This window comes from Adelges cooleyi, unplaced genomic scaffold, assembly GCF_023614345.1.
Source record: "Adelges cooleyi isolate 19-005CV unplaced genomic scaffold, UGA_ACOO_1.1 ACOO_flye_CR_arks_rails_tigmint_CR_PRNA_575, whole genome shotgun sequence".
In the NCBI taxonomy this organism is placed as follows: Eukaryota; Metazoa; Arthropoda; class Insecta; order Hemiptera; family Adelgidae; genus Adelges; species Adelges cooleyi.
Window position 1 is genome coordinate 838,626 of NW_026096269.1, and position 15,074 is coordinate 853,699.

Sequence of the window (15,074 nt, forward strand, 5' to 3'; positions counted from 1 at the left end):
TTTTCCAGGGAGGGGAGAAAATAACACTACATTTTTTTTTGAGGGAAAAATAGTCATACAGTATTCATATTAATTTAGGCATCAACTTTTAACACAAATTATTAATATTAATTTGAAACTTTACCCATGAATTTACAATCAAAAATTTTATCTTAAACTTGGAAAATTTATTTTTAGATGATAATATAATAATTAAGTTAATTTACATTGAGTAGGTTTCTTGACCAATTCCGTTTGAGGCGTCTGTTTGGATTGTCCGGAAGTGTTTTTCAGTACAGCTGGGTGACAAGTCGGTTTGAATGGCATTGCATTTTGGAGTGTAGTCTTAGGTAGAATGTAGATGCAGTCTTTTTGACTGTTGTTACTTTGAGGTCTTCGTGAAGGGAGTTGGTTGTGACGTACCGCGGGGCTTTGGTGGCCAAGCGGAGACATATGTACTGGAACGCCTGAATTGTCCTGATGTTTGAGGGTTTTGCGGCACCACAAAGAGCAATACCGAAAGACCACGTTGGTAGAAGGAGGGTTTTGTATGAAGGTAAACGGTTAGAAATATTCAGATTGTACTGAATGAGCGGTCTTATTAGATGTAGGCGAGTGCTGAACTGTTTCACTTCAGCTTTTTAAGATGGGTTCCCCAGGTATGTCTCCTGTCGAATAACAAGCCCAAGTATTATTTTCCGTTACTACTATAATTTGTACATGTTATATACCACTTCATTACTTATGTAATATTAATAATGTTATTAACTCTAACGGAAAACGAATTTTACAAATTATTCAGAAATATTTTATAAAAATAATATTAAAATTTGAACGATTTTATTACGAAAATGAATATTACATTTTACAAATTGAAATTTTTTTCTGAAATTAATTTGGACACCATAAAGCATAGATCCATTTGTGGATACACATGGTCGTATCTCAGGTAATTTTAAGGAAGCTTAGGATAGTCATAGAGTGGAGCATCTAAAACAAAAACATATTAGTATTATGTTATATAAATAATATTTATCGAACACAATTAGGTAATATACTCGTTTATTTTTTGTACAGAAATTAATAAATCACTTTATATAAAAGTGATGTCACAATAATACCCACATATCAGAAATAAAATAATTATTTTTAATTAATACATTTTTTTTTTCTTCAAAAAACGTAACCGGATTTAAGAAAACAATAGATGAAATAATATTGTTATAAAAAAAACATTTTTTCTATATTAAATTATTTGCACGGAAAAGAAATTTAAAACCACTTCTTTCAATATGTTTTTTTTATAATGATACAACTAACTGAAAGGTTACACTTTTACACCGAATAAAATAGCCTAACCCCCTTAACGGATACTGAGTACAGGTAGAGTAAATGTAAAGGATGTCGTATTAAAAATGTAATTAAAAAAGTAAGTTAATGAAAATAAAAAAAAATCCTGTTTTTTTATAATATTGTTTATGGTGTAAGTAATTCAACTAGGTCCGCCCATAGATGACGCTTAATTTGTATATGTATATTAAACATTTTATAATAGATTAACTATTTCTCGACTTACCTTTGCTTGCTTCTGCGTTGCTACTACCAAATGCAAGAATACAAATTGCAATATATATCACGCATAATGTAATATTAATGAATTTCATTTTCTTGTTTTTCTAAAAAAAAAAAAATAGATTTTCAGTTTGTTAAATTGCGTACCATAATCAGTAAATGCAGTTTTCCTGAAGTGATTTATACAACGCCGAAGTATTGCAGATTTTTCTATTTTAAGTGTTATACTATTTTTTTTTAATGTTAAAATTAATTTAGTTAAGTAAAAATAAATAAATATAGTGCGGTGATTTTTCTGGTTATTTTGGAATGAGAACGTCGTCTAATTAACTCGAAATGGATTTTTTTACCCTTTTTTGGCCAACAAAAATATCGATATTAACGCGCATTGTATTATAGGCGATTTATAACTAAGACTTGAAACATTAAGTTAAAGTTCGTTAACATATATTTATATGAAAACAGGAAAGAGGAGTCAATTTTATATTTTGTTTATTTAATCTTCTATAACGTACGCAGGCTCTATTTTTGTATAAAAATGTATGTTTCCACTGTAGTAAGAGCGAAAAATAATACAGTTATGAAATTAAGCAATATATCTAGGCCAAATGGCAAACGGTTAAAATGTTTATACAGCGAAAATTATATGTATTTCTATTATTGAAAGACACACAAATTGTTATGTCAGGAGGCACTCTTTTGGGCTTGGTCACTATTATTAAAGTATTGTACTTAACTTTGTTTTAACGAATATTGTACTTTGTTGCGTGTAAATCATTCGAGTTTAATTATTATAAAAAGTGTTTAAAAATAATTGTCAATGTATTTTTTCATGATAAGTTTCATCGTAATAAATTGGTCATTAACTTTACAAAGAACGTACGGATAATAATCACTGGCTCAACTAAGTTGTTATTATACTTAGCTCTAGGTCAGAAGTGCTGACAGTACAGTTTCCCACGAGCTTAGAAACACTGGCCAATTATTCAACGAATAATTATTAGAATAATACTCAGGTTAGACCTATCAAGAACAAACATTATTTCAGTGTGACTACCGTGCGTGTATTAAGCCGAGTCCGTGTACGACACTACTATTTCCAACAATATAAGTTCCCATTTCAGCTGATTTCAATTCTGAAAAAGTTTTCAACTCCTCCTCGTCATCTCTTAATCTGTTGTTTGACGTATCGACTATTTTTTTCTTATTATTTGTTCTCATTATAAAATAGTTTTTGCAAACAGTTTTTTTTAAAACTATTCGAAAATCTTCTTCTGGGCTTTTACAGGTCTGCAAAGCTCATCGCCGCAACAACATATTGTCTCCAACCCTCTCTATCGTTTGCACATTCTTCTGCGTTCCTTACGTACAGAAGTTTCAAGTCTTCTTGTACTTTATCCATCCATCTTTGTCTAGGGCGTCCTCTAGTCTCTTAGTGTCGGGTTTCCATTTAGTTATTGATCCAATCATTCCCTCCGATCTCCGAACTATTCGAAAATATTGAAAAATAATAACAACTTAAAGCCGATATGTCAGAAATTGGAAAAAATGGGAGCTTGGATTGATGGAAATTCCAAAGGTCTATAACGCCTAATTTTTTACAGTCGCGAAGCCCTTTCATTTTAATGTTTAAAGTGGTTACTGACCAATCAATATTTTTAGAAAACTCTACTCTTTAATATGGCTATTTTTATTTTTATCAGTTTAGTGAACAATTAAACACAATTACAGGACACACATCACAGGGCGTTCTACAAAGATTTGTGTAAATTGTAATACCCATTGTAATTTCTCCAATGGAAATTATGTTTTCTCTGAATAATTCATTAGCTTACAATATGGTGCCGCATGATGACCTAAGCTTTGTAATATCTCTTAGAGAAAATGGTGTTTTTAATTTTGTTTTTTTGAAATAAATTGTTAGACTATAGGCTCCTAATATTGGGATATAAAACTATTTATTTTATTACACTTACAAAAAAATATATAAAAATAATAATAGCTGTCTTAAAGAGTAATTTTTTTTTTTAAATGATGACTGGTCAACAACTTTTGTGGATTTATAAATTACAATCGTTTAATATAGAAAAATGTACTATGTACTTGTACGTTCACGTTTATACTAAATTCACTTACCTATAATGGTATTATCGCAGATGAGTACCGTGTTGAGTTGTTGACACTAATTATGATTCGATTATACCGAATGTTTGTATATTTATAGCCATTACTATCTAATTAAAACGCTTTCGTGCGAAACAAATATTTATTTATGAAACACTTGTTCAAATCGCATAATATAACATTTTGTTTACACGGGGGCATCAGTGCACGTCAATGTGAGTCCACGACCCTGACCTTTAATGACCGTCACTAAATCAAAACGATTTTTAAATATATTCAAATGACTGTAGATTATTTTATTTTATTTCACAATAAACAATCAAACCCACACAATTAAATGATATGATATGACGTTCTAACAAAATCAAATATTTTAATCCAAAGTATAAGCATATAAAAATAGTGTATATTATGTTAGTTAAGTTGAAATAGTGTAACTCTTCATTTAATAAATATTAAGTTAACGGATAAAATTAATTTATTCCTCTTAAAATCGAAACAGGAATATTTCAGAGATCTAAAATAAGTATTAGTTTTTAATCAGGAACTTTTAAATAAGAGTTCTTGAATAATATGTATTTCAAAACAGTTAGGAAAACTACTAGAAATAAAAATGTTATATTTAAACACTTAACGTCTAATTCCTTAAAATTAATTACTGCACGTCAATTTGTGTTTTAAATTGCTTCCAAAGTTGAAAACAAATTCTAAAATAGAAATAAATCAGAATTTTCTCATGTTAATTTGTATAGTAGAAATTTCACAAGATAACACACAGAATCCGCTGAAATTACAATTTGTTTTGTGGTTTTTTCAACATTGTAGGCGGTTTGATGTATAACTAGATAGTTTATAAATTCTAGTTTTGGGATTTAAATGAACTATTTATTTAGATAAAAAACCAGCTAAATAGGCATATGGACAAAATATTAACTTTATAAATGAAAATACTTATGGTAATATATGGTAATTTATCAAGGCAATTATTGAACTAGATTTCTCGGAAGAAAAAAAATGTCCTATTCTTTTAGATACACATTGTACTATATTTTTCAACATTTTGAACATTTTAACGTTAATTTACATCTTATTATTTGAACTCATATTTATTTTGTTAATTTCAAAATAATTTTAGTGATTGAATTTAGTTAATTAATTATTGAAAACAAATTATATCATTAAAATACAGTACTTCGGTAGTATTTTTTAATTTTCATCCATCTATTAATTTGTTATGACTTAACAAAGATTTGATTTTTTGTCTGTTTATTTTATCGTTAAAATTTGTGATCATGTTATTTTGTAAAAAAATAGCTTGCCGAGTAAACAATATCAGTAATTTTAAACAATCAAAGTGTGTGTTACAATGCAGATTATATTCTAGTACCTACAAGTTTTAGCCAAGTGCCAACGACATACTTTAACTGTTCAACTGAACGTTGGTTTAAAATAAATCGTATAAGGTCAACTATAATCCATAAAAGATGTTTTGCGTTGGTATTGTTACCAATTTAATATTATGATATAACAAGTGAAACATATTTTGAAAAAAAAGAATTTCATTTTCAAATTTTCTCCAGCCGTGAATGTTATAAATTGTAGTAAATATTTATTATTATTATATATTTTTTTTTAGAACTTAGGCCATAAAAATATAAAGTTGTATTTTTAATTTATATTAAATTATAACATTAAAGCGTTTAAAGAAATCTTAACATCTAGGTAGTTTTATATTACATACACCTAAATAGTTTTGTTTAAATTAAAACTACATTTATGTAACATCAATTATTCCTAGGACTAAAATTCATTGGCGTAGATTTTAAGGGGGGGGGGGGTGCTAAAGGGCAATAACCTCTCCCAGAATTTTATTTAGCCTCCCTAGAAAATGCATATAATTTTATGTTCATGATAGATGAGTGATTGAAAAGGTTTCCATTACTTTAATTTTTTTACATAAATAATACACCTAATAAAATAATAAACGAATAATAATTAAATTTCTCTGTTTAGGCGATAACTGCCTCTTACAGACATTAGGCTTTCCGGATTGTGACATACCTCTTTGAAAAATTATTCGAATTATTTCTCAGCTTAATGTGGGATACTGTTTGGATAATACAGTATTAAATACTACCTCTGTACAGTGGAAACTCAAGCAATATCGTTTACCATTTTCTACATAATTTGCAAGTATTTATTTTGACTTTTAGGTGTTGCTTAAGACCGATTGCTAGTTTGAAAAGGCATCAGATTTGGTGCTTTAACATATTTAGAAAAACCTGTGCAATTATTTAGTAGAATATTGTTATTTTGTAGTGTATTGTTGCCTGTTGACGTTGACTTTTGCGAATTTCGTTAGCGTTTCATATTTTTTTATACATACAGGTGATCGCATAAGCCACAAGCTACCCACGTCGTATTTTTTTTTATTTGATTTTATTAAGCAGAGCTAGTGCAAACATTTGGCAATTGTGTACACTGCACGGTAGGCATAGCTAAGCGTCGAAATCAAAAACAACGGCTAACCTTCACAGAACCAAGTGAATATTGTTCAACCTAAATTTACGTTACAGCAAAAAATAATTGTTAAATTTAGTCTTCTTAGACTTTTGAACGACATCAATCAGGCATAGCCCCAAGAAGCGTTTTTAGTTTTGACGAAATTCCCAGGGAGCTCTAAGAGTTTTTTGATGTCAAACATTTTCCTAGATCCCCCCCCCTCCAGGGGCGGATAGGAAGTTTTTTTTTGTTATAGGGAAATACTTTAAAGGGGCCATCGGAACGGAAAAAAAATTGCTCACTTCACTCCCAAACACATTATCATTGAGGAATCGCTTTGACATTACTTTCCAATTTTTTCTTTTGTAGACCTCCGAAATTATTTTTTTTAATTCAGTGATAATTCCTGAATTACATTTGAATTTTTTTAGGCGTACCAAATTTTAAATCGAAAATAGTTACTCAACAATTTTTGACGCTTATCGAAGTCGCTATAACGTGTCGTGTCAAACATTTTTATTGGGTAATTATTTTCTCGACATTAAGCTATCAATTTCTTTAGGGTTTCGGTAATCTCCGTGAAGTGGCCCTTAAAGAATTTTCCGTGCTCAACGTGGAGTCTTTTAATCCCATACGTTTTATATGTAGTTCCCAAAGTCAAGTCCCTACTGCAAAACTTATACGATATTTCAATCATACTCTATACGAAGTAGGCAATTTCTTTCAGAGCAGTTCTTACATCCTGTAAAATTACATAATTCGAGCACTGTAATTCTTGAATCTTGCGTTAAAATTACACTCAAGTAAGAATTTTACCCTCTCGTGTAACGTCGGTATCCGAGGTCAGTGTTGTTATTTCGTCGCTGCTTAACTTAATGGCCTCGTCGCTTAATATATAGAAAGTGTTCAACTGACCGACAAAATTAACTGGATACTGACCAATAGTGAAGAACTGTGTAAATTTTTAATCTAGAACCATACAATAATAAAATATCAAACACATATTTTATGACGAATGAAAATAAGCATTTAGAAAAATGTGATTTTCTTAACAAAACCGTACACGTTTAGAGCCTAGGAATAATATATGTTGTTATCATACTTTTAAGTGCCTGGGTATAATAACCGTGGTCCGAGCAAATAGGATGTATAAAGAATAAATTAAAAAGCTAGAGGCGCTGGTTTAAAATATTCGCTTTTTACATAAACCCAGAAGTGTGTAATAAAAATAACTTATTCTCCTATACCTGTCAAACATTTTATTTTTATTAAATAATATATCTTCAACTATTAAGCTTTCTTTATATATGACAAATCCTAACAAAATATATACAAAATAGTCTGGATTAAAATGTCAAAAACATAATTTGTGATGATTGGATGTGTAGAAAAATGTTTGAAAATTATTTTTGTTTATTTATATAACGGCTTCAAAAACAAAGATTATTAGCCATAGAGATGATGTTTGAAATTGTAAGTTATTTGTAATTAAAATTTGGTTCAATATTAGTGTGTGATACATACATTTCATAATACCTAACTCAATGAATTTGGACTTGTTGAATAGGGCCCACGCATTATATATAGCAACTCTTTAAAACACAAATTTATCAAGTTGGTACTTAGGGAGGGGGTTAAAAGTTGAAACGTTTACTTCTTCACAGTTAAAATAAACCATACGAATTTTTAAGTTAAACATATTCAGAACTATAATTTTTCTCAATTTGCCGAAAAACCGTGATTTTTGCAGATTTCGTAAATTTGAACATATGCAACTTAAATCTTAAACAGATTTTATCAAATTATTACACCATTTTAATGGGCCATCTATTCAGAATGAAACATTTAAGTTTAGATACTTAAGTATCAGGTTTAGGTTTTAATTAAATTTTTTTTTTTTTACTCAAGTTTTTTCTGGTTGAGAATATTTGAAAACTGATATTAAATTTCCAATCACCGACCCTAAAAACATATAACTTGACCACTTTTGAAGTCTTTTACACAAAAATGTTTTAGCTTCGATGCAGAGCAGAGGTGCTAATGGTTTTACCATGATGTGGGCATAGGCGCAAATACGGGGGTATAGGGTGGGCTTAGCCACCCCAAAAAAATTAGGTTATGCATACAATTTTGAAATACAAAAATAAAATTATTTATATATATATTTTAAAAAAAATTCCAGCCCCCAAAATTAAAAAATTGAAATTGCGCCTATGGATTTGGGCTTTTTTTGTGTTCATATACACTGTAACTTTTTTAACACTTGACCAATTCCTTCAAGTAGCAACTCTATAAATAAAAACTTTCATCTAGTTGGTACTTTAGGGGGGGGGGGGGATAAAAGTTGAAAAAGTTTACGTCTTCTTCACAATTAAAATTTGAAAAAAACCATACGAGTTTTTAAGATAGAACTTTTACCGGCTCTTTTTTTTTTTACTATTATTTAACATATTTTATAATAACAGAATTTTTAAAAAATATTTTTTGGCTCTAGTGAAAAGGTAAAGGTAAAAATCTAACAAAAAAGTATCGTCAATAATATTATTCTAACAAAATATGTACAAAATTGTTTGTCCAATTATTATTATAACAATTCTTAATCAAGTTAAAAAAAAAATAGTCATGTATAATATAATATGTTCCAAATAAATTTTGACTTGACGTCGATACACGTACTTATTACACGTAGTCTTTGTCTGTAATCGTTCGATCAAGGTTTTTTTTTTAAACTAAAATTTACTATTTGTTTTTCGGATTGTTAAAGGCAGTAGTTGTAAAAATTAGAATATCGATGTGCGCAAATCGTATATCTGATTCGATAAAATTGTCAACTATTGATGATTTGTCATAACCTTGGAAATTTTTGTATAATATAAAAGTAATACTAAAAAGTGCGCAAAAAAATTGAGCGATACCAATATTAACAATTTTATATATTATTTTATGCTTAGATCGACGATTTTTCTGGTAAAAATTTAATACTTAATTCGTGAACATTTATCGATGGCACTTAAAAAAAAAATGAATAAAATATTTATGTACATAAGTGCCGAAACTGTACGCATTTTTAATGTAAAAAATTGTATCAACAAAATGGTACACTATTCAGTACCGACAATGTTCCCAAATTGTTCAATTACTTAAAAAAAAATCAACATGTATAACAGTTTGTAAATGTATAGTATTATAAACGCTCGATTATATTGTAATTAATTAACCAATGTCTAGCTGCTGAAGCCATAACAATAAAAAAAAAACATAGTAAACAGAAAAAAACCCAAATTTCGACAATCTACTCCCCTTCCTGGGGAAAATGTTAAATGTTTAATTCAATTAATTTTATTTTAAATTAAAATCTGAAATTTTGGTTAAAGGTGGATCAAGTTTGGCTCTATAATAGTTTCGAAGATTTGAATAACTGTAATAGGTAAACAGTCCAACCTGAACATTTCAATACAAGCAACTATGATCTTAAATTTGGAATACATTAAAAAAAATATTGCTTTCACATCGAGTTACACCCAAAAGGAGTTGAACAATCACAATTATTTTTCCGGGCAACGCCGGCTAATTCAACTATTGTATTATATTGTTGTACAGGGCTATTCGAATAATAATTATTTTGTTGCTTATTATTATAATTTTTTTTCGTTTAAGAGTAGACTATACAATCGTTCACAAAGAAACTAATAATGCGACATAAATTAATAATTCTTATTTACGTTGTACGTTTCCAGACGTATTTACATTTTAAAGTAAATAACCGCTGTAAAAAACATGCGTATGCATGTGTAAAATGCTCTACAAAATATCAAAATATATTAGACGATTATCACGTTTAATGGTCTAACTTAATTAAAAGAGTAAAAAGTTATGTTTTACAGCAGCATGCACTTAAAGACCGTCGTTTTCCTATGTTCAATTATATTTATCCAACAGACATTGACAGCATTGACAGCATGGAGAGCATTTGCAAAATTCATTGGAGTTGAGGTATATTTTTTTAAATTAAAGCTATTGGTATATTTTGGTATATGTTGCTAAATTAGCTGTTCAGTTTTTGCTGTAAAACTAATAAATACGTATTTTCTATAAAGCAGATTAATGATTTTTTTAATTTTTTTAATCTAGCAAACAGCCCCAATTACAGAACCGGTAATATTTTTTTATAGCGATTGCCTAAAATTTGATAAAATAATTATCAGTTTTCGTTATAACATTAATAAATACGATTTATGATATTTTTATAAATAGTAAAAATTTGATTAAACACTTATGATAAAAAAAAATATGTTTTAAACATTTTCACGATTTTATATAATAATACAATTTTTTTTTTATTTGCCGTATGCGTGATATTTGAAATTACATTTTAGGAGTTAAGATATTTGTATACGGCCATTGTGGACGATTTTCCAAATGAACCAGTAACACAAGAATTGACAACAACCTATCTCACGTATTATGGTTGTTCAGATGTCGAAACTTCAGTTCGATTTTTAAAAGGTATGCTAGACAATCTCTATTGGCGTAATTAGTAGGGGGGGGGGGGTGGTGCTAAAGAAGCTAAAACCTTTTGAAAACTCTTCTTAGCTTCATTAAAATATCAATAAAAAAAAAAAATACTTCATCAAAATCCATTGAAAGTGTGAAGCGTATGTGTTATTTTATTTTAATGTGAGTATTTATAAATTTCAGATCAACATCATACTGTAGATGAATTTGTCCATTTGATGCTGAAAGGTGAGGAGCACAATGAGTTAAAATAAAACGAAGATTTTAACCTATTAGTTATTTAATATTCACTCGACCAGTTTTCAAATCTTCTTGTTCAATGTAAATTATTATTTTGTTATTAATAAAAATTAAAAATTATATAAATTATTTTCCATACCATAAGATTATTACAACCCAATGTACAAAAGTATACTGAAATAAACAAATTGATCTGTTATTATGCAAATATAATATTTTTATAAATAAGTTTTTGGAAATTATCTCAAAAAATCCAAGTAATTGATTGATTATATTATGTGAACTAAATATATTAAGCACTTAAATGTACTAATGCATTACCAGTAAGATAGCGTGTGATAAATACGACGAGTGTTGTTGTGTCCGGTGAAAAGACTAAACTAATATATGGTTTTAATATGGAAGGCAATATCTGGCTATATTTAATCTGTGATCTTGCAATTTTTACTAGTTTGTTTATTATTTTATTTTCTTGTAAATCTTTAAGAAAGATTACCTGATCAAAAAAAATGTAGTATTACTTAACACGCCTGGCAGTCTGGATGAACCTGATGATAGTACAGATATTATATGTAAATGATCTACTTAAATCAATGAACCTCCAATCTGCACCTACTAAAGTTAAGCGTTTGGGGAAATTTAATACTAAACCTCGTTAAATATTAGTAGAACTACGCAATAGTCATTGTTGGTATAATATTTGAATTAGCAACGACATGACAGCTCCTCAGCATCAACTCATAAAAACCTTGCCGATTGAGTTACATAACAATCAAATACCAATGAAAATAACAATTGGCTTATAATATGATGAGTGATCGACACACCAAGTTTAATGGGAAAAAAAAATAACACTCATTCGTAGGAAAACGTCAAACAATGTATTCAATTTTTCATAATGTTAGCTGTGTTCATTGAAATAATCCTCTCATTGGGAAATCCATCGATGATGATGTTGAATGTTTTTATCAAACATTAGTTTAATTGATCAATAGCTTTATAGCTTTATAATATTAGTACCATTAGTACATTATAAAATAAGTTTTTTAACGGTACTAACTGTTCTGAGCTATATGTTTTATACGTTTGAGGACACTTGAAACCTAGTATAGTTTACTATGATAAACAGCCAGATGACTTTTAATAAAAAAGAAACATATTTATAATAATATATGTTTTTTTAGTATGGTTAATTTTGCTAACAAGTATAATGTATGTAAGTATAAATATTGTCAATATTATGTACAAACATATCGATGTCATTTTTTTTTTAGTTTACAGAAAATGGTTAGAAATTTGTGTATTTAATAAACTTTGCGTGCCATCAAATATCTAGACTATGAATATTGGTTCCATCATATATATATGAGTTATATATAAATAATAAATATATATATATTTACAACGTATGGAAGAATACCGGTTTTTAAAAATGAAAAATGTTTAAGTTGGGGAAAAGTTTTTGAGTGAATTATGGCTGGCCATCAATAAATAAAAAAATAACTTGTTATTATTATTTTTACCAATTTTTTAGGATTTTTTTTTACTTATTATTAGCGTTTGTATACTTGGAAATCCAACGGCAAAAATATAGTGTTATATTGTTTTTTTTTTGTTCCTTTTTTATTGAAATACTGCTTTTAAATCGTTTTTAACTTATATGTTATTTCGCTTTTGTGTTTGGTGAGCTTAGGAAATCCAAGGTCATATCATAAGTTTTCAATATTCTCGAATCAGATGTACTTTTCTTTACACAGATGTTTTTATTTAAACCACGCTATATTATTTAAAAAAGCCAGTACAGTGCTTGGTTTGGACTTTACTGGTTTGAAAATACTAACCACTGATTCGCATCGAAGCGTTTATTCGAAAGTGATTTTATAACTTTCAGTTAAAATAATTACTGTTAACATGTGACCTCCCCATCCCCACTATGCTCCGACCTCACCATGATCCGTCCCTACTATGCCCCGACCCCACTGTACTGGCTTTTTACTTTTTAGTCCTAAAGACACTTAATAATTGTGAATAGATTAATAAATTAATTTTGGAAGATTTGAAAAACATGACATTTTAGTGAAATGGCCTTGTGAAATAAGTTTTGGTGATAAAATATAGTATTGAAAAACATAGTACAACGGGTAATAATTAAAAGAATCGGAAATTTTGTTTCCCAAAATAATAATAGTATCTCCTGAGAAAATGAAGGTCTTACATCAGATGGATCACTCTATACAGAACTGCTACACGAAAAATCGGTTCAGCGGCTTAAAAGACACGAAAAAAATACAATATTTTTAAAACCAATACTTTCTCAGCTCCACATCCGAGATTTAATCAATTTTTTACATTTAATATTTATATAGTTAAGTTGGTTATTAATTTAGTGCATCAAAAGTAACAAAACATATTACCATTGATTTTATAATATACATATTATAAGCTATTAGGGTGTTTATTTGAAAACATAAATATTTGTTTCAAAATAAATCGATAGGAAGCAGTAGTATAAATGAAACCATTGATTATGTAATAACAAAAAAATATTTTCTATATTTGACGTTCCACATTTATTGAAAAGCATAAGAAACAATTTAATTGGGGCCTGTTATATTAAAGGCGATAATATGATTTCATTTGATGATATAAAAAAAACATACGAGTTAGACAAAGTAAACCATAAAAGTAGGTCTCTCATAAAAATAACAGATGCACATATTTACCCAAATACTTTTCAGAAAATGCGCGTTAAATTAGCCGCGCAATTATTCAGTAATTCTATGTCAGCAACAATCCCAACCTGTATACAAACTGGTCAACTTAAAAATAATACTACTACAAATACTGCAGATTTTATTGAATTTATCAATGATTTATTTGATTGTCTTAATAGCAGGTCTTTGTATGGTAATAATCCATATCGTTGTGCATTAACTGATTCAGGAACTGCAAAGAACTTTTTAATAGAAGCTTCGCAATATTTTGTAAATTTACAAAAGTGAAAAAATGGGAAATTAACACAACCTTCTTGTTAAATACTTTTTGCACCACAGCGACGATATAAATTGTATTTGTATTTATTCTCTTATTAGTGGAGAACACTTTTTAATAAACGGGCTAACACGCCCAGTACCACGTACCAAAAGTTGTGTTAATTAATTATTTTTTTTTCCTTTAAAATTAAATAAATACAAATTACTATTATTTATTTTATAATAAAAAAAAAAAATCATTCTAGGCATACACGAACGAACCAAAGTAACAAAATACTGATATGTCGAAGAAACTTATCTGTCGGGATTTCTGTTTCAACCAAACGTACATACATTAATAACGTGTGTTGCAGTACCAACTAGGTCAATATTAGGATCAAATATCTTCTTTATAAAAAAAACAATAGTGGTGGAGTTTACATGACCCGATAACAGGGATAAAAATAAAACTGGCGGAGTTTACATAAGATCTTTTTTCTAGACCTTCATCTGCCTGTTATTGTGTGTTCACAATCGCCCAACGCCATCTATCGAGAATCGGCATAAACATAATGTTAGTCGCCGAATACTCCTATGCTATGGGCTATCTGTATATTACATAATCAATGGTAATACCTATTATAGAAATTGTATGAATTATAATCAGATACAGAGTTATAAGCCTAATACACTTCATAGATAAGAACAATAAAATAAAATTACTTTAATTGATTAACTAACATTAAATGTATGTGAATATTATCTTTTGTGTACTATGTATACTATGTATATATTTTTTGATAAATGATAGTCCTTACCTTTAAGGAGGAGGGAAATCAAAATAACACTCTATAACCACAAAATAATCGATTACAAAAAGAATAGAACCATTAACCATTATAATTATTATAATAATCATTCTTTATTGTAAATCCTCGTGAGACACCCTAATCAAAATTTACCACCTAAATACCACCGCTTATATTAAAAAAAGCTAAAACAGTACACAACTGTACACGTTATAGGCCCATTCTAGATCTACTTTTCAGACCTAAATCCTTTACTTGACTTTGCTTAAAAAAGTGAAATAAAAAAAAATTCTATCCCTTCTAGAGAAAAAAGATTTATATATTTTTGGTTTGTCAATGTTTATTGACAGTACTATGTTTA

General features: G+C 28.6%; 1 protein-coding gene and 1 long non-coding RNA gene across 2 annotated transcripts; one reads left to right on the forward strand and one right to left on the reverse strand.

The window, feature by feature from the left end:
- Window positions 1-3,824, reverse strand: LOC126843911 (uncharacterized). The gene is made up of 3 exons (XR_007686506.1): window positions 3,688-3,824; window positions 1,556-1,655; window positions 1-647 (listed from the first exon to the last, which is right to left on the reverse strand). It is a non-coding gene; the product is annotated as an uncharacterized LOC126843911 (long non-coding RNA).
- A 6,158-nt stretch (window positions 3,825-9,982) lies between these two features.
- Window positions 9,983-11,131, forward strand: LOC126843908 (uncharacterized). The gene is made up of 4 exons (XM_050581716.1): window positions 9,983-10,170; window positions 10,309-10,332; window positions 10,554-10,683; window positions 10,876-11,131. The coding sequence occupies exons 1-4, from the start codon at window positions 10,051-10,053 to the stop codon at window positions 10,944-10,946; spliced, it is 345 nt and encodes a 114-aa protein (XP_050437673.1). The 5' UTR covers window positions 9,983-10,050; the 3' UTR covers window positions 10,947-11,131.
- The last annotated feature ends 3,943 nt before the right edge of the window (window positions 11,132-15,074 follow it).